Source organism: Penicillium lagena, assembly GCF_028827675.1.
Source record: "Penicillium lagena strain IBT 129212 chromosome Unknown utg000005l_segment0_segment0, whole genome shotgun sequence".
Taxonomy (NCBI): domain Eukaryota; kingdom Fungi; phylum Ascomycota; class Eurotiomycetes; order Eurotiales; family Aspergillaceae; genus Penicillium; species Penicillium lagena.
Window position 1 is genome coordinate 102492 of NW_026623226.1, and position 24531 is coordinate 127022.

The 24531-nt window shown below is 46.8% G+C and overlaps 9 protein-coding genes across 9 annotated transcripts; 7 read left to right on the forward strand and 2 right to left on the reverse strand.

Moving 5' to 3' along the window:
• Positions 1-343: 343 nt before the first annotated feature.
• N7510_006689 (M24 family metallopeptidase) lies at positions 344-1501 on the forward strand (the record flags this gene model as incomplete). The annotated part of the gene is made up of 1 exon (XM_056978614.1): positions 344-1501. The coding sequence occupies one exon, from the start codon at positions 344-346 to the stop codon at positions 1499-1501; it is 1158 nt and encodes a 385-aa protein (XP_056831657.1).
• Positions 1502-2625: 1124 nt separating this feature from the next.
• Positions 2626-4107, forward strand: N7510_006690 (mercuric reductase; the record flags this gene model as incomplete). The annotated part of the gene is made up of 1 exon (XM_056978615.1): positions 2626-4107. One exon carries the CDS (start codon positions 2626-2628, stop codon positions 4105-4107), a length of 1482 nt encoding a protein of 493 aa, XP_056831658.1.
• A 4158-nt stretch (positions 4108-8265) lies between these two features.
• On the forward strand, positions 8266-10955 carry N7510_006691 (glycosyltransferase; the record flags this gene model as incomplete). The annotated part of the gene is made up of 8 exons (XM_056978616.1): positions 8266-8332; positions 8379-8922; positions 8969-9205; positions 9250-10011; positions 10075-10291; positions 10352-10426; positions 10484-10616; positions 10672-10955. The coding sequence occupies 8 exons, from the start codon at positions 8266-8268 to the stop codon at positions 10953-10955; spliced, it is 2319 nt and encodes a 772-aa protein (XP_056831659.1).
• A 1085-nt stretch (positions 10956-12040) lies between these two features.
• On the forward strand, positions 12041-12711 carry N7510_006692 (uncharacterized protein; the record flags this gene model as incomplete). The annotated part of the gene is made up of 2 exons (XM_056978617.1): positions 12041-12567; positions 12627-12711. 2 exons carry the CDS (start codon positions 12041-12043, stop codon positions 12709-12711), a joined length of 612 nt encoding a protein of 203 aa, XP_056831660.1.
• A 1634-nt stretch (positions 12712-14345) lies between these two features.
• On the forward strand, positions 14346-15303 carry N7510_006693 (acetate uptake transporter family protein; the record flags this gene model as incomplete). Its single annotated transcript, XM_056978618.1, has 3 exons — positions 14346-14695; positions 14750-14912; positions 14980-15303. The coding sequence occupies 3 exons, from the start codon at positions 14346-14348 to the stop codon at positions 15301-15303; spliced, it is 837 nt and encodes a 278-aa protein (XP_056831661.1).
• An 879-nt stretch (positions 15304-16182) lies between these two features.
• N7510_006694 (MDR family MFS transporter) lies at positions 16183-17971 on the reverse strand (the record flags this gene model as incomplete). Its single annotated transcript, XM_056978619.1, has 4 exons — positions 16183-16818; positions 16872-17298; positions 17351-17730; positions 17789-17971. 4 exons carry the CDS (start codon positions 17969-17971, stop codon positions 16183-16185), a joined length of 1626 nt encoding a protein of 541 aa, XP_056831662.1.
• Positions 17972-20770: 2799 nt separating this feature from the next.
• Positions 20771-20992, forward strand: N7510_006695 (uncharacterized protein; the record flags this gene model as incomplete). Its single annotated transcript, XM_056978620.1, has 1 exon — positions 20771-20992. One exon carries the CDS (start codon positions 20771-20773, stop codon positions 20990-20992), a length of 222 nt encoding a protein of 73 aa, XP_056831663.1.
• A 937-nt stretch (positions 20993-21929) lies between these two features.
• Positions 21930-22201, reverse strand: N7510_006696 (uncharacterized protein; the record flags this gene model as incomplete). The annotated part of the gene is made up of 2 exons (XM_056978621.1): positions 21930-22090; positions 22144-22201. The coding sequence occupies 2 exons, from the start codon at positions 22199-22201 to the stop codon at positions 21930-21932; spliced, it is 219 nt and encodes a 72-aa protein (XP_056831664.1).
• A 493-nt stretch (positions 22202-22694) lies between these two features.
• On the forward strand, positions 22695-24500 carry N7510_006697 (uncharacterized protein; the record flags this gene model as incomplete). The annotated part of the gene is made up of 2 exons (XM_056978622.1): positions 22695-22910; positions 24396-24500. The coding sequence occupies 2 exons, from the start codon at positions 22695-22697 to the stop codon at positions 24498-24500; spliced, it is 321 nt and encodes a 106-aa protein (XP_056831665.1).
• Between the last annotated feature and the right edge of the window lie 31 nt (positions 24501-24531).

The window sequence follows — 24531 nt, forward strand, 5'->3', positions numbered from 1 at the left end:
ACGATCAGACATCGATTCCTTCCCAGCCCCGCCCCTTAGGACACTAGCACGCAACCCTAAAAAGGGGGAAATTGACTAAATGGACTAAATTGACTAAATTGACTTCTCATCCATGGCTTGGATTTTGAGGCGAAGCGGGAATTGAAGGATCTGATGTCCATGTGTGATTCTCGACTGCATCCTTGATTCCTTCGCATTGTGCGGGGATGAATCCTCTTTCGTTTTCACAATGATCGGCCTAACAATTCAATACTGAATTAAGATCATCATAAAGCCCACCTCAGGCCAGAACTCTTGCTCTCGTTTTCATTGCACAGCACTTGTCAAACAGAAATCTGCAAACATGATCGGAGCTTCAGATGAATCCATTCCGGCAGAGGAATATCAGCAACGCATTCGAAGGGTACGAAAAGCCCTTGAGTCTGCTGGCCTGGTTGGGTTGATTTCCTTTGGCGACTGCTGGAGGGGTGCCAACATCTGCTACTTCACGGAATTCCGACCCCTGGACGGAGTATCTGATATCGCCAACACTATCTTCTTTCTTGGTGTGGACGACGAAGTCCCTGCGCTATTCGTCTCTAAACAATGCGTTGACTATGCCTCCGAAGTCACTACTTTCCCTGTCTACAGCTTTGACGAAATGAAACAGCATCTTGAAGCATTCGCGGCCCGGTTTCGGACCGGTACATTGGGATTGGCTGGTGCCTTCTACTTCCCAGAAGATCTCGCTCGCAGAGTGAGGGCATCGATTGGAGAGCTCAGACTAAAGGAGACCCAGGTTCTGGCCGAGATCAAGGCAATCAAGAGCGCTCGCGAAGTAGGGTTGATCCGGAAAGCCTCTGCATTAACAGACATGGCGATGGTTGCCATCCGTGATACATTGGCCGATGGCATGCCACATACAGAACGGGAGCTGGCCTTGATTGCCGATCGCGCCATGCTGGCTGGAGGTGCTGAGCGAACCGGTTATGACTCTATGGTGCAAAGCGGTCCTCGATCGGCCTTCAATCTCGCTCGACCTACTGACCGCATTGTTCAGCCCGGAGACTTGGTCATGACTGACATTGGCGCTCGTTATCGCGGATACGTTGCTGATGGGGGAAGAGGCTTCACGTACGGCAGCTCGAGCGCAGAAAAGATAGCGATTGTGAAAGCGGCAGCTTCTGCCGTCGAAGCCGGTCTGGCAGCCGCACGGCCGGGCATCACGGCTTCAGATCTTAACGTGGTGATCCAGAAGGCGTTAGTGAAGTCTGGTTACGAGGAATACTCCAGCGAGGCGCGCGGACACGGAACAGGCCATGGAACGGGTATGGATCCGGAGGAGGAGCAGCCGTGGATTGGCCCTGGGAATGAAACCATCCTGAGAGAGAACATGGTGTTTACATTGAAGAGTACTATCACGGTACCGGGTGTTGGAGGTCTTCGGACAGAGCGGATTGTGCGATTGACGGCGACAGGCTGTGAACCGTTGGATGTTTTCCCAATGGAGCTTTATTGGTAGCTGCAAGGACCATAATGCCCTAACCACATGGGTCGGGCCATATGATTACATTCTATATTTAAATCTACTACATTGTGGGTACCAGTGGCGAGGGAATCCCAGCTAAGCGCGTTCAGCGGCGACCTAGACTGTAGACTGACGTTGGCTGCTGGAATCGGCGAAAGCTACTAACGCTACAGACCCGCAAATTACACCCGTAGCTTCTCATCCACTACTCTGCCGCTCTTCCTTGGATCATTGCCGAGGTGCCACACGGGTGGTAAGGTGTAATCACCGTATCGTGGAGATATATCTTGGCAGATCCGAGATTGTGAGGAACGCATCAGGATGGTTGCCGTGCCCGCCTAGCTTTATTCACTGGGCTAGAGGCTTCGCCTTGTGTAGTTTCTTGATATCTAGCAAGTTGAATATTACAATGTCCAGAGGACATTCAGCGGCAGACATTTAGATCAGACTAGTATTTAGCCGACCAGATGATGTTTCCGTCAAATGTGTCAACGTTCAGACAGCAATAGCTCTAAAGGCTCACATGCTTACAAATAGTTAAGCGAACTTCACTTCCAACACTATTAATGGCCATAGCCTGCGTCTGGTGGTTTAGCCTACTTTTGTTTGACATATTTCGAAGTGTCTCATTGTTAGTAAATGACAATTGTAGTTTGATGGTAAGTGGGGCCATTGGTTCCCCGCAGCCTTCGCACTGCATAATAATTTTGTACGGCTTACGTATTTTATATGATTGAATACATCAGCATTTGCTTAACGTCTTGGTATTAGTGAGCCATAGCCCAAGTTAGGATATTAACATAGAATCGATAAATGGCAATGTTTAGGTGTGGTTGTGTGGCTGAATGCATGTATTAGTCCTTCGATGTTTTTCAGATATTTTGATTGTCATGACGTATAAGACTCTCTTTTGCCTACTAAGGATCTAGAAACTTCGGACAATGATGATGTACTTCTTACACATGATTATCTCATAGTACATAAACACTATAAAACTTATCTATGAAACGCGGTAACCTATATAGAGAAGCAGAGCCAGGATAGGACCAAGTACTGATCGCCAAAGTCTGCACTTTCTCCTATTCGAACCAAGCACTTTTTGAACTGGACAGCGGTGGATGTTCTACCGATCGAATGCGATCAAATCGATCCGCCGTGATTATTTTCGCAAGATGTCAACAATCACAAAATACGACGCCATAATAGTTGGGTCAGGCCAATCTGGCACCCCACTAGCCACTGCATTCGCGACAACAGGCCAAAAAACAGCACTCATAGAACGCGATCATATTGGTGGATGCTGTATTAACGAGGGTTGTACGCCGACGAAAACATTGATTGCATCAGGTCGCGTCGCGAATCTCACCCATAGGGGACCGGACTATGGCATACACACTTCAAATACTAAAACCGCGGCGAATGAGGTCGTGGCCGACATGCTCAATATCCGCCAACGAAAACGCGACATCGTCTCTTCGTTTCGCAGTGGGAGCGAGAACAGACTTAAAGATGCTGGAGTGGATGTTCTGATTGGTGAAGCAAGTTTCGTTGACAAGAAAACCCTTAAATATAAAGATAGCGGTGGTACAGTCAAGACTGTTCAGGGTGAGAAGATATTCATTAACGTTGGAGAACGGCCGGCACCTTTACGCATTGAGGGGATCGAGTCGCTTGATCAAAGAAGAGTGTTGAATTCAACCTCAATTCAAGAGCTTGACGAGGTTCCTAGCCACCTCGTGGTTATCGGCGGAGGATATGTCGGGTTGGAATTTGCACAGCTGTTTCACAGACTGGGTTCGCAGGTCACTATCATCCAGCGTGGGTCTCAATTAGTCCCGCGTGAGGATAGAGAAATTGCCTACACGTTACAAGAAATTCTTGAGGCAGACGGTCTGGTAGTGCATGTGAACTCCCGCTTTATGAGGATTGCACCATCACCTAGTGGTTTTGTTCTCAGTATCCACACCGACAGTGGTGATCAAACAATCAAAGGAACGCATATCCTATCCGCTGTCGGTCGCATTCCGAATACAGACAAATTAAAGCCAGAGGCTGCAGCTATCGACACCGATAGTAAAGGATATATCCTGACGAACGAGTACCTCGAAACGTCGTCTCCTTCAGTTTTCGCAATTGGCGACGTGAAGGGTCCTCCCGCATTCACACATATCTCATACGACGATTCTCGTATCATTCGGTCTAATATTCTGTCATCATCATCTACGAAACTCTCCATAAAACAGCGCATTGTCCCATATGTCGTGTACACAGATCCACAACTAGCGCACGTCGGCCTCCATGAGAAGGAGGTTCGTGCACAGTTTCCTAACAAGAAGATCCAGACAACGAAGATGCCAATGGCATATGTCGCGCGCGCATTGGAGACAGACGAGTCAAGAGGATGGATGAAGGCTACCGTGGATGGCGATACAGGACTTATACTTGGGTTCACCTGTCTAGGTCTAGAAGGCGGCGAAATAATGAGCATTGTGGAGATGGCTATGATCGGAAAAATTCCCTATCAAAAATTGCAAGACGCAATCTGGGCGCACCCCACTCTTGCGGAGAGTCTGAACAACATATGGGGATATTTGGATTGAATGGAGATAAAGTTGATTATCTTATGTGTGATACAAGATGTTATTTTCGTCTATAATATGATGGCCTGTAAGGCTCAACGATGAACATGAATTTTCATTTTCGCTGTTCCCCTCTCAAAGTACGGCCTAGAAAAGATTGGAGAAGGGCTCGAAATAATCTGGGGATCACGAGCAAGATTTATATGCCATAGGGAAGAAAATAGGTTCCATATTGGGAAGCATCATACTACAGCATCTCAGTTGGCCTATATCTATCTCTAGTAGAGATCATCTGACTAACACAGAGCTTTCAAAGTCACTCACTCCAAAGACTTACGCTGGTAGTTTTTTAATCTAAGAGTTGCAAAACTGGATAGTACTAAGGAACCTTTCCCGAGCCCCAAGAACATTGGGTGTTCAAAGGACGAACTGTAAGCTACCTTTCGGGGAGAGAGAGAGCAGATTATGCTAGTTAGTCCCTATAGGGGAGGGAAATTATCCAAGCTAGAGAGTGGGTGCTGACCACCTCGCCACCCCTTCAACAAAATACACATCACCGTGTGACGTTCGCTAGGTAACGTGTCTAGCGATTAAGTTGGTATGAGGTTGGGCGGTCACGCGTATTAAAAAATTGCGCTACTTCAGGAAATGTGTGAACCGTTTTCTTTTCCCAAAAATGGAAAACCTGTAATATCTTAAACCGTCCTGCCCAATCGAACCCGACCTATAGGTGGAATTTAGTGGCAAATATAATGACTGGAATTTACATAGGGGCGCTCCATACGATTTTGCGGTTAGGTGGGCGGAGACCGTTGCTCTAGACCACGAAAGAATTCCAAATTCCCGGCCCCACTACATCATACTACTGCGCTGTGCTTTCTTATTGGTCCAGTCCCATACGAAAACGATGAAACTTATGGCTCAACTAAGGTGGCTGCCATTTTGACCACTGTAATTTAACAGGATGACGGTTTCATTGCCAAAGAAAAGGTCAAGAAGCAAGCATGTCTAAACCAAAGTAATGATGCCTAAGCGGCGAGGAAAAAAGACTTAAATGTTCTCTTTAGAGACCTCAACTCGAAATCAGCTCTAACATTCAATCTTCTGAACTCATGAGTACGACTCGACCGATATTTTATTGCCAAAACCCCCCAGCAGCCTATCATGAGTAACAATACGGACAACGCAAACAAAAACAGCCCAACAAGCGGCCCAGTCCCTGTGGGCGCTGTTGTCCCATTGGCTCTTTCGCCGCTCGTTCTCTTTCTTATAATGTGAGTATAAGAGAATTTCACATGTTAAGAAAAGGTTTTAACCATGTGTTGCAAATTAAATGTGACTTTGATCTTTTCCATTTGAATATTACTGATATTATAAGCAGAGCTTACTGCTACACCTTGCGTAAACGACGTGCAAGGCGCACTGAGACCGCGAAGCCAGCAAAAAGAAATGACTTTAATTCAGAAGCCGCTTTAGGTAGACTGGAGAGCGTCTCTCCACGCCAAGCCTTCGGCTCATGGTGGAAAGCATTAAAATCAGAGTTGCAGTTATCGCAGCAAGAAAACACACAAGTTATTTGGTATGTGTCTGGCGATCCTATTATTGTCTACGAGTCCACTAATATTGTCGTGAAGTTGCATTTGTCTTGTGGAAATCCGTGAGACAGATAACATTCACGGATTGAGTTGTCACCATGCTTTTCATGATACATGTCTCCAACAGTGGGTTTTAAATCGGCATAACACTTGTCCAATGTGTCAAAAACCATTCTTTTCGGAGACTGGAGCAGTTGAGAACGTATGACAAGATGTCTACAGTTGACGATATGAAGTCCGTTGGGTATAGCGTATCTGCCAAGCCAGTTACCATGTAATCCTTTCTGACTGCTCTATCTATGTATCCCTGATTCACAAAGGTAAATACTAGTATGATGATTCTTATGCCTGAATATGGCATATGGCTGTAGGCTGTCTATACAAAATTGTCATTTTGAAATCATCATCTTTATCATAATAGGGCTTGACTAGAACGAGTTTTCATATCGGACTTCCGACCTGATGATAAGATCATCTGGTCTGTCTCAGGCTAGAACACCTTGGCTGTTGCAGTGACGATGATTTCCAAGGTTGTGTGTTACTTGAACTATAATTTGAGGCTATCAAATATATCAAAACAGAGAACGCCACTTTTTTATAGTGGATAACTCGATTACTTTACAAAACGCCTTTCTCAACCTCGTTGCACCGACTTGTCCTACTGATCAACAGAGTATTTATTACGATCGTCAAGTGCGGTGATTGTAATGGGAATCACAGAGTATCTTATTAGCAAGCGAAAGCGTGCACCTATTGGTGAACATATTACCTACGTTATGATCATCGTAATTTTATCATAATTTGAAAATATAGAAGAAACGATGATCATAACTAGCAACTTATGGCTTCCAAGGCTGCTATGCCTGTGTCATTCTTCCAAGCTACCCAAGGTAGTAAAGAAGTTGTATGTTGCTGAAACCCAAGATAAATTGTTTTTATCAAATGATACAATATTCCCCTTAGCTAGATAGATCATTCCCAACGATAGCTATTGTCAATGGATATAGTACTTATGTGATACAGACTTGTGCTTCCTTAAACCTTCTCGACGAATTGAGTTGTACGGCCCTAGTGTACTATTGCGATCTTCATTAAAGAATAGTAGCACACGGTCAAATGTAGTCTCTTACCTTGTAAATACCAGCTCGCCATTTATATTGCCGATATGTTTAGCCAGATTTAGATTATTAACCAGATAGTCGCCAAGGTCATTCTGAAGTTCGGCATGAAGAATAGGGCATCGATCCGGCCCTTCAACAGAAAGGGTGATATTCCGGGCACTCGGAGTGAATCCGTGCCCACCCCAATCGAAGTGGCCTAGCAGGGGATGATATGGTTATTACTTAACCATTATTGATAGAACAAAATACATCCTACCGTTCTTGTTACCGAGACAATCATCAAGTCGCATTTCGCTGGTAAGACCACTACCCCACTCGTTGTTGCAAATAGCAACAAGGCTGGTTTCCCCAGATTCGGCGTTAAGGTGAATATCACAAGCGCTGTTGTGGAAAGACATTGTCAAAAAGTTTTGAGCCACCTGAGAGGATATTTGACACAAGTCCACTTGATAAATGCCGTTGGCGTGAAAGGCTTTCTGCAAGGCCGTTGGCTCTGGACAGATGGATATATATCCATTCACCCTCAGTCCCATAGCCTTTTTAACAGTGCTACTATGATGCAGAAGTGTCTTGTGATCCAGCCTAAATCAGGTCGGATGTAAAGCGAATTGGTGACGTCATACCGCACCGCTTTCCAAGGCTCTTTAGTATCACTCTTACCAGCCCAATCATAGCCAATTCACATGAAAGTAAGAGTCGGAGAACATTTTACCACATTAGGTTGGCAAGAATTATTCGATAGAGCATATGAAGAGGCTGAGAAGAGTAAGTACACAATAGTTAAGATGAAAATCACCCCGAGTCGCACCGCTCAAGTTGACTTGTGGTAACAAAATAGTTTAATCGTCTGGCTCAGTTGAAAGGCTCGTTTTCTTGGCATCTGCACATAGCCACTGGCTGATATGTTAAGCCACAGCATCCGCCAGCTTCTGGGACTTCAACTCGCATATTTATATGAAAGTGTCTAGTATTAACGTTACCGACCTCTTGTACCAATATCCGCTTCCTTATCTAAAATTAGACCCCACTAACTTTGATAATGTAGACCTCAAGACAGATAATATTTTAGTTTAGGAGACTATCTTGTCAAAAAGGTTAGACGTATAGCGGCCGACCTTGGTAATGAGCACACTCGGAATACCAGTTGCGGGGTTAGGAGATACATAGCTCCGTGATTTGGCGATCCGTGGACAAGACTTGATACAATTAGGTTCACCCAGAAAAAGGAGGCCCTCGATCGCTCCAGCCGACTTTGACGTCATGCTGAAGAGTCTCGACTCTGAGTAATTGAATAATTTGTGATCATAATCGGATAGGCCCTGGAGCCTTAGTAGAAAGACCTGATCGTGAAGTCAAATCGTCAAGTCCCTGATACAGAACATAAAAACAAGGCTGGCTCCTCATAATTGGTTAGATTAACATATATTTGTCTCAAAGAATTCCATCAAAATTCAGAGAACACCATGGAGAAAAGGATGGACCATGGCGGCCGAGATTCTCATAATGAATCAAATCACGCTGAAGTCTTAGGTATTAGCTACACTTTTTGGATCAAACACAACTACTGACAGCACAGGGGATGGCCGGGTCAATCTCGGTCTGCGACACGTTTGGCGTGTATCACAGGAGCTGCCCTTGTTGGAAGACCAGAGTATGAAAGAGACCGGCAATATCAACGTGACGCCACCGCAAATGAGCATAGTCATCCAGGTCGTTGGTTCACGGGGCGATATCCAGCCATTTGTCGCTATAGGGGTAGCCCTGAAAGAAGCAGGCCATCGTGTCCGAGTTGCAACACATGAGACATTTCGTTCCCTTGTCCAGGACGTCGGACTGGAGTTCTTTAATGTCGGTGGCGATCCGAGAAAACTGATGGCATACATGGTCAAAAACCCCGGGCTTCTTCCTAGCATGAAGAGTCTTCGACAAGGGAGTATTCGAGAGAAGAGAGACGACATGCGCGAAATCCTCGAGGGGTGCTGGAAATCATGTTTCTTGCCTGCACCTGGCAACCAGGAAGCAACACCGTTCCTTGCCAACGCCATAATTGCGAACCCGCCTTCATTTGCGCATGTACATTGTGCAGAGAAACTAGGGATACCACTTCATCTCATGTTTACGTATATCTATCTCTCTTGCTTGTTGGATTGTAGCTAATATGACTAGAATGCCGTGGTCGCCAACACAAGCATTCCCTCATCCTTTAGCCAATATCGGGTCCTCTTCACTAGAGACGAAGATCACAAATTACCTTTCTTACATCCTGCTTGAGGAGTTAATTTGGGAAGGCCTAGGGGACACGATCAATTCATTTAGGCGCAAGACTCTCGGTTTGCCAACAATCGACAGATCGTCAGGGCCACATTTGGTATCACGCTTGGGCATTCCACATACGTACTGCTGGTATGAATCCCTCCACCCTCGAATGTTGTCACTAACAATCTCAGGTCGCCAGCATTAATTCCAAAACCTGAAGATTGGGGTGCACGGATATCAGTGTCAGGGTTCTATTTCTTGCCACTAGCTTCCGAATACACCCCTTCTGAAAGTCTGCAAGTTTTCCTTGATGCGGGGAGTCCGCCAATTTATATCGGATTTGGATCGATTGTCATTGATGATCCGAAATCACTCACCCTGCTACTGCTTGAGGCCGTGAGACTCGCCGGAGTGAGAGCCGTCATTTCAACTGGCTGGAGCGGCTTAGGTGATATGGAGATGCCACCTGAAGTACATATTTTAGAAGATTGTCCCCATGATTGGATCTTCCAACACGTTTCCTGCGTGGTACATCACGGGGGGGCTGGCACCACAGCAGCAGCGATAGCAGCTGGGAAGCCATCGGTCGTCGTGCCTTTTTTTGGAGATCAACCATTTTGGGGCAGTATGATTGCGAGAGCGGGGGCAGGGCCAGAGCCAATACCCTTCAAGAAGCTCACAGCCCCCAGTCTTGCGGCCGCAATCAAAGTCGCACTTAACTGCTGTGTGCGGAAAACGTCGCATTCCCTGGGGGGCCTTGTCAATGATGAAGACGGGGTTCAATCTGGCATACGCTCTTTTTACCAGCAATTAGATCTGTCAATGTTGAAGTGCTCACTTACCCCAATGAGTGCGGCGACATGGCGAATTCGCAAGACCGAGGTCAGACTCGGCTCAACTTCCTCCGCGCTGTTAATGGATATGGGTCTGCTTGATCTGGACAAGCTTGAGCTGTGAGTTATTCCTTGTTCCCTCTGTATACAATATTCTAAGATCATAAGATTACGACCCTGTAGTTACAATATTCATGTTGGACCTAGGGATCCTGTATCTGGCATCGCTCTGGCTATGCTTGATTCAGCAGGGTCAGCTATTAAAGGTTTCGGGGAGATTGGCTCTTCCATGAGTAGAGAGTTTAAAAAGAAAACATCCGCCCCAGGATATTTCAATCAATTCAGGGATTCGAGAGCTGGCACTTGCCTGAAGGGCATGAGCCGGGCCTCATCAAGCCTGGTACGTGCCCCAATCCACGTGGGGATGGCGTTCACACAAGGTCTACATAACTCCCCGAAGATCTGGGGAGATTGTACAGTAAGACCTCTTGAGGCATTTTGCGATTTTCCCAGTGGGGTGAAAGCTGGTGGCAAAGTAAGCGCCCTGGTGTCTCAGGAGCTAGAAGATTTCTGGGGATATTAATTGCACTAGGAAATGTACTTTGGTGCCTACGATGGCGTGACAAGCTTCGGCACAAATCTTGTGTCACGGCGCCATAATGCGCTGAAGGTATTATCCGGAATTGGATTCGACATACTGTCGTTTCTTTCCAAGGCAACATCTGGTGATTCCGCCTCCCCCTATTTTGATATATTGTGTCAACTGACATTCTGAATTAGGGCTTTCGGCCATCATAACCTATCCTCTGTGGGGCCTGGACGCCGAAGTCTCTCAGTATTTTGCCCGGAGATACGTGTCATCGATGGATGTTCAGTTGGTGGAACAAGGACGCAGTGAATATGCTAAACTGAGCGACGAGGAGCGCGCTCACATTGTTCACCAATTCCAAGAAGTAACCTCGGATATGAAGAAAAATCGTTTGAAAAACAAATTTGGGAGGAGTAAAAAGGTTGAAATGAAAAAAGAAGGCTCAATAGGCAAAGGGAATTTGACTCTAACATAAATGCTATATCAAACAACGATCCCTATCTTGTACGCTCAAGAAGGCAAATTGTGCATAGTTGTTCAACCTTCAGCCTTGACTTTCTCTACATATTCTTATATTAGTGAATAGAAAACTTCTGAATATTTACTATGATACCGTTCAATATTCGAATTGCCTTTTCCTCCTCACATTTCCTTGAAGTTTTAGAATATCTGGCAATATGATCGCCTCCTCAAATCAACTAACCGCTACTAAAGGGATACTAACCTAATATATATAGTCGGAACTGGTGCACGTGGAAAGAAGATTGTGTCCGACTTTTACAATCCCCTGGCATTCTTTCATTTCTTATATATACTTCCATGGTTTAACTAGAATATTCCAACGCGCTCCTTTAAGTCAAGTGGGCCAACTTTTGTAAATGAGGATCTGATAAGCGATCAACCGCTACTTCATTGGAGCTATAGTAGTAGTATTCAATTTCCCGATGTAGCTTGCATTAGGTACAGCCGCTGTGCGGGTTTGCAATCAGGCCTGCAATAATGCGCTGCAGGCAGGTGCTGGGCTCTCAGCAATAACGAGGCCATTATCATGAATGTAAAATATGTAGACAAGACAAAAGGAATCAGAAATCCTAAGAGCGACAGAAGTCAAATGACAAAGGGGAAATAGTAAGAAAAAGGAAGGTCGGCTCTTCGTCCTGTTAGTATGGTCGCTCTCCCACCATCCCCCATCGCCATACTCCACTCGGTCGAGATCCAATGGGCTAACTGCACCAGCTGCTTCCATCAGCACTTCCTAAGCCCCCTCACCTCCTCTCTGGGTTCCCCAGTTCACCGAGGTCTTGAATCACCAAGTTCGACGGTCGCATCATAATCTGGACCTGATTGTCGGCCAAGGGGTCTGTGGCAAATCACGGACCACCATGTGCCCATGGCATGCGAATCATTAATTCTTATGGCCTTGCGGAAACCAGACGGTTGAGCAGCGTTGCATTTTTGTCTTGGGGGCCATTCGAAATTCTCCGTAGGATAAAAGATGTACAGCGCCACCTTCTTGTAATTTTCGTGCTGTGTTCCTTAGAATTCCAGACACTTTTCACCATGTACAACATTCTGCTCTACTGTCTGTTGGCGACAGCTGCGTTTACAGTTGGCTCCCCCACTGTTTATCTGATCAGGCATGGCGAAAAGCCTAGTAACGGGAGTACCGGCCTGAGTGCACAAGGCCTTCGACGCGCGCAATGTCTTCGGTCTGTGTTTGGCGCAAACTCTGCCTATGATATCGGCTATATCATGGCAGAAACACCAAAAAAAGGTAATATAATCAACTTACAACTATTTTCTTTATTCGAGCAAGAGTATTGCTTGCAAATGTCATTATATTTGCTGACTAAGATTGGCAAAGACGGCAAGAGAGATCGTCCGTATGAAACTGTGGAGCCGCTGGCCCAAGATTTAGGTATCACGGTTGATACTTCTTGCGATCGCGACGATCCCAAATGTGTAAAAGATGTAGTTGAGGACTACAATGGAGACGGAAACATTCTGATTTGCTGGGAACATGATGCTTTGACGGACATTGTCCAAGAGTTAGGCGATGACAATGCGCCTTCATATCCAGATGGCCGGTAAGCTATATTTTGAAGATTTGTTGACCAGAGTACCATTATACTAAATTTCCATTTAGTTATGACATTATCTGGACTGATCCCTCCCCTTACTCCAATATCACGGCAAAGACCAGTGAAAATTGTCCTGGTCTGCAAAAGTAAAGAGCCCGAAATTCAAGCACATATAAGAATTCGTTCTTGTTTGTTGTTTATTACTCACCGACAAAAGATGATATCATCAAACCCTCCAGGTATTTTTGATGCGAGTCCTCGGTGGATCGGGGACGCTAGTGGAAGCAGGAGGTAGACAAGAGACCAATGGTGCAGGGTGGATCCGTGTGCTATTGGGCCGCGTGAACTCGGGGGATGAGGACGGTCACCACTCTTTTTTTGGTTTTCTTTTGTCATTATTTCTGTGCTATAGTGGTCGGGTGCTCTGGTTTAGATTGAGCATTCCTGGACTAAATGGGGCTGGGAAAATCATTTTCTCGGCTGTCGGGCTTGCCTGACAGCATCTGCGTGTAGCGGCTGAATCTAAGGCAGTCTACATTGAACAAATGAGTGGATTTCTGATAATTGATGTCTAAAAAATTATTCTTCGCCTTGACCCTTAATGTGCGATTAATAATCTGGCCAAAGATTTTAATTAAAGTTGGGAAATCCCTGGCGTAGGTGAGAGACAAGATAGGCCTGAAATGATGTCTGAGTAGCTAAATGATTGAGGTGATTGCTTGAGGAATTGAATGCGGACAAAATATTAATCGTCTAAACAGCCAAGCACATGATGCTGGCTCTACAATATTACCTGAGATGTCTCCACTCGGTGTCGGGTCTCGCCGCTTGTTGAAATTGGGTTACGGATATCTCCTCTAGCTTCGCGGAGGCCTCCGTGGCCCTATTTTATGTGGTAATCCGGACAAATCGATAATGATGATTCGTCCTGCTTCAAAGAAATACAGGTGTCGGCCCATATGGTGACCTGTGGTTTTCGCCACTGTGTACTCTGAAAGTACTCTCTACTATGAATATGCGGAAACTCCCGGGCAGTATGAAAAAAAAAAATTGGTCGTACTGTCAAATAGTCAGTATTTATCATTTATCAAGTGAAAGTAGCTGCTCGCAATTTGAATTTCATTAAATGATCCAGGCAGCTATAGAGTTGGAATCAGATCACTATCCTGCTAACCTGGCTCTTACTGATGTTACTGTGGCTAAAGCAAAGCCCCCGGCTGCTGAGTTCAAATTTTTACAGAACCCATTCGGGAAAGATAGGATGAAAGGACGCATAGTCTCGCTACACATAAATTAGCAGATGTCCACCTCACTATTCCTACTTGCAGATTATCAGAAAGCATACACAGGCCATCTCTTGTTTTCTCTCCACGAGGACTACAATTAATTCCCTTCTCTTTTGGTCTCTGTTGTCCGTGGTATATTCGCCCAGGATACTGTTTCAAATCAATACTGTCTAAAGTTAGTTAGCCAGGGCCATTACTCGTTTGTCATGAGAACGATACTAATACATATGACTCCCTGACAGTTAGGAAGGAAGAATCAATTTCCCTGTCTGTCCCTGGGTTCAAATACAAGTTGGTATTATCCTTCCATCGTTCTACCTGCACCTCTGTTTCCCGGTTCGGAATATTCAGCTGGATGGCGATACTTGCGCTTCATGCTATCTGTCTTCGGTCATCAGTACTTGGGCTTATTGTGTGACTTTTACCTGTCGTCCCTCATTTTATCAAATCAAGGTATATCATTCTGATCTGACAAATTTAGAGTTTAAAAGGCACGTCATGTCTTTGGATAGAATCGATGCCATGGATACATCAGAGAAACATATCGATACTGCGGTGTCAGAGCAGAGCAAGGCAGGAATCTTGGTGAATGACCTTGAGGATCTCACTATGTCTCAAATTATTGCAAGGCTCCAAGTCTCTAATGAAGTGCCTCGCGCCGATAAATTTGGTTCTCTCATACCGCGCAGATTTGCAAATCCAGCTCCTTTGGGGCTGGGGGCCTTTGCACTTACCTCATTCGTCTCAAGTGTCATCAACATTCGCGCGCACAGCAATATAACGCCAGATGTTGTGGTGGCATTGGCATTTTGCTATGGTGGATTGGTGCAATTACTTGCTGGCATGTGGTATGCTTTGCTCTCAGCATAAACCTGAAAATCTATAAGCTCATAACCCGTTAGGGAAATGGCTCTTGGGAACACTTTCAGCGCTACATCTTTTTCTTCATATGGCGCTTTCTGGATCACATTTTCCATCATTTCACTCCTCGAAAGCTTCCAGACTGTGGAGAACTTGAATAGCGATATTACTCAATCCCAAACCTCAATGGGTCTATTCCTAATGGTATGTTGTCTCACTATCAAAATATGATCTTGAGTCTTGGGGGGTTTATCACTAACAGTGCTTACAGGCATGGTTCCTCTTTACGACCATTTTGCTCTTATGCACACTCAAGTCGAACGCTGCTTTATTCTTTCTGTTCTTTTTCTTGGACCTAAACTACCTCCTTCTCGCGATTGCTCATCTCAAAACCGACCCCAATGGCAATATTCGAACCCCCCTTCAGAGGGCAGGTGGACTATTTGGACTTTTAGCAGCGGTAGCCGCTTGGTATAATGCCATGGCTGGCTTGATGAACACCAGCAATAGCTTCTTCACCGTCCCTGTTGCCCACTTCCCGTGGTCACGCGCTGGTCATTTTCACAGGGTGAAGAGTGATGGAAAAATGGTCTGAGCTCATCAGCCGGAAACAATATATCAACACTATATCCTCATTATATCATGCATATTTATCGGAGAAGACTATCCGGTTAGTCCACGTATTATACTTTGCTAATGAGGTTGTCATTATGGTTTACAAATCTGGGTCAATCTTTCGGCAGAAACTAAAAAGAAAAAGCTTATCTAATCGGACTCTATCACTTTTAACCAACAAATCAGATATGCATAAGTTGTCCATGTGCTAAAAACGGGTACTTTCTTGGGGGCCTAAACAGAGAATACATATTTAATTTTCGGATGAAGTACCAATGAGTTGACCATACCATGAAAAGCCATGGGCAGTTGATAAAGAGATATGTTAGAAACGAGATGTATGATTTCAAGCGAGCGTTAGTTCCGTTACCTATACAAGCTAATGTAGCTTAAACATTACATCCCCTTTCAGCCAAAAATTGAATATACCTGGGTGCACATCGCCTTCTCCAACTCTTCTCCCAGACATACATGGCGACGCTCCCTGAAAGCGACTGCACCACACATAACCCGTACTAGAAGAACATTAGGAAATGTCAGAAGAAGAAATGGTCCCAGTATGACTGAGATCCTGAGGCTATTAAAACCAAGGTTTGAGTTTCTGCAGGAATGTCCGCTTTGGAAAATCCAACGGTATTGAGCCACTGGTATTATTCAACCCGACCTAGATACTGAACAAGCCTTAACTTGGGGTCGCTTTAGTCTGTTCAGGATATTTTCGGACTTTCAAATGACTATTGCGTCAATTCCACTGATTTATTACACAAAGCGCATATCTAGAATTGAGGAGGTTCGAAATGCAAAAGCATTGAGAAGATGACTCAAAAGTACTCACAAAGCCTGCCTACTTACTTTGTAGCTATATTTTCTGTGGCTTTCTCATGGACCTCCATTCAACGAAACCCGCGCCCAGGAAGGAGAGCGCTGCCGCGCCCACAGACACATAAAAAGTCTGTGTGACCGCAATATTGTAGGCGTGAAGCACTGAAGGGAGGGCATCTTCAGGCAGTCTTCTCGACAAATTCGCCGCCCCTCCCTTGATAATCACAGCGGGGCTAATACTTGGAGCATACATAGAAATACTTGCCACAAGCCTGTTCTGGAAAACGTTCTGCGCAATTGAGATAAAAATAGCCCCACTCAGACTCTGCGCAAATGTGATGATAGCAATACCAATTGGGATATCGTGGACTTGCAGGACTGTCTGGAGTGCATTGATGCACTGTTGAAACCCGAGGCCGGCCCCGATGCCTATTATGACTTGGTATCCAATCCATTTGCCGTATCCCGTGTCAACTCTAAGAGTTGTGCAAAGGCCGGATCCAATGGTAAGAAAAGCGCTGCCGGCGAACATAAGTGGAGTGTAGTAGCCAGTTAGGTTTACTAGCAGACCTCCGAGGGCAGAGAAAAGGATCATCGCCACAACCAGTGGAAGGTTATTGACTCCAGACTCGGAGGCTGAAACTTCTTTGATCGCTTGGAACCAAACTGGCAGCTTTTCGTGATTGTTAGCAGCCAAAACCTTGAGGACCGCGAGTCAAGGCTTACATAGTAGCCAAACACAAAGAACGAGCCACCCAAGAACGTTGCATGAATGACTGCACCATAGACATTGCGATCTTTAAGCAGGCGAGGGGGCACAGTAGCATTGTCTTGTTTCCAAAATTGGACAAAGCACCACATGACCGCACAAACTCCGAAGAGGACACAAAGAACAACGACGCGCGCATTTCCCCAGTCGTATTCAATGCCACCCCATTGGAGCGTCAACAGAATGGAGACAACGGCAGGAATGAAAATGAGAAAACCAATTGGATCCATCTTCCTCAGTTGTGTGAGGCTTAAGGGCTGAGTGTTACTCGTTGGTTTGTCCTTGAAGAAAAGAATAATGAAGATCCCTGTAATAGCTCCGAGGGGAAGGTTGATGTAGAAACACCACCTCCAGCTGACTTTGTCCGTAAATATTCCTCCTAGTCTATGCCATCAGTTAGTAGGTAAGACACACGGTATATGGTATCAATACTTACAGCGGCCCAGTAATGGTGGCAATGCCACTTGTGCTGCCTATAATTCCCATGTACAATGCCCGACGGTGAAGTGGCAAACTGGTCGCAAGGACAAGTAAAGCACCCGGGGATAGTCCGCCAGACCCAATTCCAGCAATGGCTCTTCCAAATATTAGACCTTTTGATGTAGGTGTCACGGCGCAGATCAAGGAGCCTATCTCGAACAGCGCCAGAGCTGTCATATACGTCCATTTGGTGGAAAAATGAGTGTAAATCTTGCCGAAAGGGAGAGTTACAGCGCATGTCGTCAACAGATAGGCACTTGCGTACCATGAGAGGTCTTCGAGTGAGTTGAACTCCTCCGTAATCTTTGGCACTGCGGTTCCAAGGATGGTATTATCCTTTTGTTGTCACCATTAGCGGGAAACCCGACGCAATTTCATCAGACTCAAAACTCACTAAGGCAATGCATATGGACTGGAAGCACAGTCCAATCAAAATAGGTACAAGTTTCAAAATTGACGGATAATCATCATTTGCTTCTTCAGTACTCTGGTCACTTCCAGACTCTTTCAACGGGATGTCGTCGCGACTCTCGAGGCCTTCATCTCGAGACTCTTGTGTGCTTGAGCTGTCTGCCATGAAGCTCAAAGCTAAGCCCTCCGGTTATCATTCAGCCCGTTGAACTCTTTTTGGAAGAATATTTTTGCGAGTCATGCAAGCTTAAAGCGGAGATTGAAGGTAGATTGACTTGCGATCCAGATGAGCTGGGTAATAGGGCAAATATTTCACCCAATGCAAGGGATGTATCGGCGCTTCGCTCCGGGGCTCTCCTTTTCCAGCATTCTTGTCCTTTCCCCCGGTATGTATCAATCTAAACTTCAGAAAGGCGCGTGCTACCCAAATTCAGTACGACTGCCTTAAAGGCTACAAGTAAACTTCTTTTTTTATGTCAAGTGGTGAAGGACGCGAAGAAACTCGATCAACTGTCGTTTGCATTGTGCCGGCGTTTGATTTCTAAGATTCTCCGTGGTTCTCTCACTCTATGAGCCCCTACATTCCAGACTCTCAGTAACCTGGCAAGACTGTCCTTCTTTGCATGGATTTCATTGAGACGTGACTGGTTACTAGTGACCGCAGATAATACGGTTTCTAAAGCGGCAAATTCATGCGGCCTGAAATAACCTCAACCACCGAAAAATCTTGCGATCATGCGAGTATTCGTTCAGAGTGATGCCACTAAGGAGCCTTAATTGCTCGAAATTGCTTCAAGATGTGACATATCAGGGCGAACGTCCAGTACCTATTGGAGGGGGAGAATAGGGCGCACAATGGCATGTCAGGTCAGAACTGGCAGACCGACAGGAGAACCAGGGTGGAATTCGGTCAGCGCAGAGTGCACTAACTGCGTAGAATGATGAATCAATCGAACGACGTATTCTCTTCTGTGTACTGAGCGTGTGTATGATGATAGAATCTAGAATACAGTAATTCCGTCCTCCAACCATGTCGACGCCCTATCTGTAAGGCCAAAATATATCACGTGGCTTCAGAGCGCCAGCCCGGCTGCACTATGTACAATAACAATTATATGCCCTGAATTCTGTAAATTAGAGTTGGTATCCTGATTCATACAATACTCGAGTTAGCTTCAGTATTATATCACGGTCATCATGAACCCACTATTTGATTTCGTAAGCAGGTGACAATTCAGTCAAGGAACTTCTCCTCATGATCTCATGTTGAACAACATAGCCATCATGATACCCTATATGGACCACAGGCTTCTCGCAGAATCTGGATATAATTTTTACCTTAAATGCAGCAACTATTAGGTATTTTCAACAGGCGTAGAGAGTTTGAGTCAAGAACGGAGAGGTTGAAAGGCTATGCAGCTAACCTAGATAAGGTGAGCCCTTAGGGTCTAGTGATAGTTTGTATCACGGCGCTTGTGATTGCCGCATGTCTTTTAGTAAAGGTTTGTAGGAATGACCAGTAAGCATAAGGCATTGCTAAATCCCGACTCGGCGATCAATGGGAGTCCATGGAACATCGCGCTACTGTGACGGTTTTCCAGGCAGTCTACTCATTTGAGTCTACTTTTTGCGTAGGCTTCGAAAAATATATAGCTATGATAAAAAAAATTGAAGTTATATAATGATTCTGGCTGAGTATAAAATTGCTATCTCAGCGGTTCTTGCTTCATTTACTGTATAGTGACGCTTACATTGTATTCTTATGCGAGATGAGACCACCTGGAGCCTTCTGCGACAGCGTAACGAAATTCAGGGTATCGAAGTCCTCGGCTACATCATCTAGGCAAAAACTACAACGCGCTATTTCTGCAAGCTTGCACATCATTTGAGGCCACCAGTTGCATGAAGACCGAGTACAGCAAGATGATCTATCATCAAGACCCAAAAACTAAAAACAATGAAATCAAACAAACGTCTTTATGAAAAAGTGAAACCCTTTCCTTTAGATGATTCATAAAATGTCTTTACCCGACCACAAATTATCAATTTTTCATCGGTATGCTCGATTACACAAGCAAGAAGTCATAACGAGCCATCAAAACCAGACCAAATATTCATATATTGGTACAAGTCCTAGCTATTGCTTCTAAAGTACAGTCCCGATTGGCACCCTTTGATTGATGTCATCGACTGGGATACTAGGATACCCCCACAACCAGCTCTGCAGGCAATTTAGCACAAAAAGTCAGGATCCATACCATCATCTGGGGCCTGTTTCAATGTAGGTTCTATAATTAGCTCCCAAGAAAACCAACAAGCTCACAGCGGTTCTTGTTGGACAGCCAGTGTGCTCCATTCCTTCCATTCCTTCCAGAAGCACATAATCCTTGGTTGCTTGGGTCCACAGAAATCAAATCCCTTGACCGGGCTTTGCGGGAAGGATCCTACTGCAATAGTACGGCTCCTGCAATAATTATAGGTCCTTCTGATAATTAGATCACGATATTCATTATTCCCTTCTTGGAAGTCCCGACTATGCGGATCGGTTCCTTGGAGGATTCCTCGTTCGTGTCTAAAGCCCGATGGGGGACAGCCTATGGCATTCTTTCTCAGATATACGAACCGGTGATCGGCTTTCGCAGCGAACATTGGGCCGTGGACGCTTTTTTGGCTCATGAAGAAGCAGCCAGAGCGCTGGAGATGAAGATAAAGGTAGGAATGATCGCTCGCCCTCGGTGGACCAACGTGGCTTCACTACGTCGAGGGAGCCATGTTATTATTATTTTGACAAGATGCGAAACAAAGAGTTTGCAAAGCGTTGCAGATATCCACAAAGACGTCTGAATCAGATCGACCAACACAAAGGTATTAGCTGTCTTGAATGTGACGCAACTGAGCATCCCACCAATTCGCCAGACCATCAAACCACTACAGTGAGAGATAAGAGTAGTGCATCTTCAAAACCATGCTCGAAATTCGCGATACCCAATCGGGACAACTCGGATATTATGAAGCTGGCAGCCGTCCCTCTCACATAGACAAGCTGTTTCTGCCGCGGGCTTGGGCGACCGATGGGTCAGTGCGCGCCGGGACCAAACTTTCGAACCGCACGCGCATACTGTATCTACTGGGTGACTTCAGTGGCGGCCGGGAGGCGCCACAAGGCTTGAGCGGCAGGGCGTTATGAGGACGCGTGATTCTGTTCTAGAAAACCGCTTTCTGGGGCTGAGGATGCGTGCCACGGAGCAAACGAGTCAAATGAAACACGTCGTAAAGACAAGATCGGGACACGAGGCACGACCGCGGATTACTCTCCATGGACAATCTCCCGGAACTGCCTATTTGGGCTGTCCTCCCCCCCCCCCCCCAGGATTCGGCCGCAACCGCGGTGAGGAGAACACAAGAGGCAAGAAAGATGCACAACGCCTATGACCTAATGGCTCAGAGTAGAGGGGCCTGTCGTTGGCTCATCAGGGGCAAGTGGAGATCGTGGCTGTTTTAGCGTGCAGTGAATCCTTTCCAGGTATGACAAAAAAAACCACCTTCTAGAGCCGGAAGGGCATAGGCGCACGTTGCTTTTTTGGGTCGGAAAGAGGCGTGACACTCCTTCTATTTCTGGGGCAGTTCGGAGAATAAATGACTATATACTACTGTCGTGTGATATGATGGGTGGTGGTCAAATAGCACTTGGTCGATGGTGGGTTTTCCTTGTTTTGTGTGACGCCACATAGCGATCCCTGGTACATAACTCCGGTACTATTGCATTATTATTACTGGGCGGCGACGGCCTCCCGGGGAGTCCCTCTATTACTTATGGACAGGTCGAGATGGGGGAGAAACCACCGTCACTGGCTGCGGCCCTTCCGACCCGCCAAGACCTCGACCGGGAGGATTCATTTCGGTTCCGCGACTTTTTTCCGGCCACAATCCCGAAGCCGCAGATGGCCTGACGGGAGAAGGAGGCCCTGAGATTCGCGCCAATGACGCAGATGGGCCACGCACACAGGCACCATGTATGATAACTATAACCGCGCTTTATTCATTATTTGTAACATAGTATTATTATTACTATTATTATTAGCTGCAACGGGATTTCCTCTCTGAGGGGTTATTCGCCATGGGCGTTAGCCCCAGATAGCTATCCTTCGTTTCTTGTCCTTCCCCCAGATCGCAGGCCCCATTATCTCATCTTCGCCCGGGGCGGCGGAGTCAGTCGCGGGGAGGGAGAGAGAGGCTCCACTCCGCCTGGAGAACCGGGCGTTGACAGGCCGGACGACCTCAGGGGCTGAACTGGGAGGGAGCCGGAGGGCCAAAACCGAAAATCTAGTGGACGCTAACCGTCTCTGGCGAAGCCGAAGCCGTGGTCCATGGCCTGGCCGACACGGCCCGCACTCATTGGGTGCATCATCGCGTGGTGCTGTGGATCTCCTCCAAGACCCAGTTTCGACAAAATACCCAACTGCGCGAGATGAATCGGGGTACTGGGGGCCGTTGGCAGGCTCCCGGTGTCCGTGCAAGAGCTGGATATGACCGGGGGTGGCCAACCACGGCCGGCCCTGCTCGCCGGCGTGGGGAGAGTGCGAGATGTGGTGGACCCTGTTCACGCCCGTCTCCGAATCAACGACGGGCGTCTGCGGCTCGGCAGTGACGAGAAGAGGAAGTACTAACAGACGCCCCCCGGTCCCAAAAGTTCACGGCCCCCGTGTGATAATCAATCAACCTGCGAGACTGCTTTTAAACCCGGCTGGACCCCCGCGTCTGGAGATCTTTCTCTTCATCCACTTTCCTTGATATACCCCTTCTCCCTTTCTCTATACCCACTTCCGGCTGGATCGGCTTTCAGTTTAGACTATCGGGATATAGAGGTATACGGCAAGGCAATCGACAATATGGTTCGAAAATTTTTGGGCCTCGATGGCACCAAGCTGCAGATCGCCATCGGTCTGCTGGCCGGCATGGACTTTCTGCTCTTCGGCTACGACCAGGGTGTGACCGGTGGTCTGTTGACACTGGCATCGTTCAACTCCGTGTTCCCTAGCATTCAGACTTCGGGAATGATCATGCATGACGGTAAACTTACTTCCTGGGACAACCTTCCACCATCGGTTACCAGTTATCGGACTACCAAGCAAGGTATTGTCGTGGCCGCATACAACTTGGGATGTTTTGCAGGCTCCATTCCCACCATTTGGGTCGGTAACATGCTGGGTCGCCGTCGTGCGATCTTCATCGGTTCTTCCATCATGATTGTTGGTGCAATTCTGCAGTGCACCTCGTACGACCTGGCACAGCTGATCGTTGGCCGCCTGGTGACTGGATTCGGAAATGGCATCAACACTTCCACTGTTCCTACTTGGCAATCGGTACGTCTCAATTCCATATCAGGTCTATGGAGATGGGGACCTTTCGCTAACTTGGTGTGTAGGAGTGCTGCAAGTCCCACCGCCGTGGCCAGATGGTCATGATTGAAGGTGCCATGATTACCTGCGGTATCACCATCAGTTACTGGATTGACTTCGGTCTGATGTTCGCGGACCCCAACCCTGTCGCTTGGCGGTTCCCGCTTGCCTTCCAGTGCTTCTTTGCCTTGGTCATCGTTGCCTTGGTCATGTTCCTTCCCGAGTCTCCTCGCTGGCTCATCCTGAAGGGCCGCGAGGAGGAGGCCAAGGAGGTCCTAGCGACCCTGATGGGCGAGGGTACCGATGATATCTTCCTCGAGACCGAGTTCACCGCCATTAAGGCCACTGTGCTGGAAATGGCCCAGGGTTCGCTGCGCGACATGTTCACGATGGGCCCGGATCGTCACTTCCACCGTACCATGCTAGCCTACGTCAACCAGATGTTCCAACAGATCTCGGGTATTAATCTGATCACCTACTACATCCCCACTATCTTGGAAAACTCTGTCGGATTGAGCGGAACCGAGTCGCGTCTGATCTCTGCGTGCAATGGTACCGAGTATTTCCTGGCCTCCTGGGTGGCTGTATTCACTGTTGAGAAGTTCGGCCGCCGTACTCTGATGATCTTCGGTGCTGCTGGCATGTCGCTTTCCATGGCCATCCTCGCCATTGCCGATAGCATCTCCTCCAAGCCCGAAAACCTGGGCACCTCCGTCGCTGCCAACGCTGGTATTGCCCAAACGGTCTTCCTGTTTGTGTTTAACACCTTTTTTGCCGTCGGATGGCTCGGTATGACCTGGCTTTACCCGGCTGAGATCGTGCCCCTGCGGATTCGTGCCCCGGCCAACGCCCTGTCAACCTCGTCTAACTGGATCTGGAACTTCATGGTCGTCATGATCACCCCTGTTGCTTTCAACAATATCGGCTATCAGACCTACGTGGTCTTCGCTGTGATGTAAGTTTCCTGTTTCCTCTCTATCTTGGCCGGAAATACTGACTCAGAACAGCAATGCCTTTATCGTGCCTGTCGTCTACTTCTTCTTCCCGGAAACCACCTCGCGCTCCCTGGAGGAGATGGACCGCATCTTCCGCAAGACTACCAATGTTTTCAACGTGGTTTCGCTCGCTCGCAACGAGCCGCACATGTACGGTCCCAATGGCGAACTCCTTCGCACTTTGGATGATGTCGAGGATGAGGCTGTTCGTCGCGCTAGCTTCTTGAACCAGCAAAACAAGAAGAGCCACGAGACCCACCGCGAGAATGCCGAGAAGGACAGCGAGAACACCAGCGAATAGATCTCAACGTCTATTGATCTACCGCAAGCTC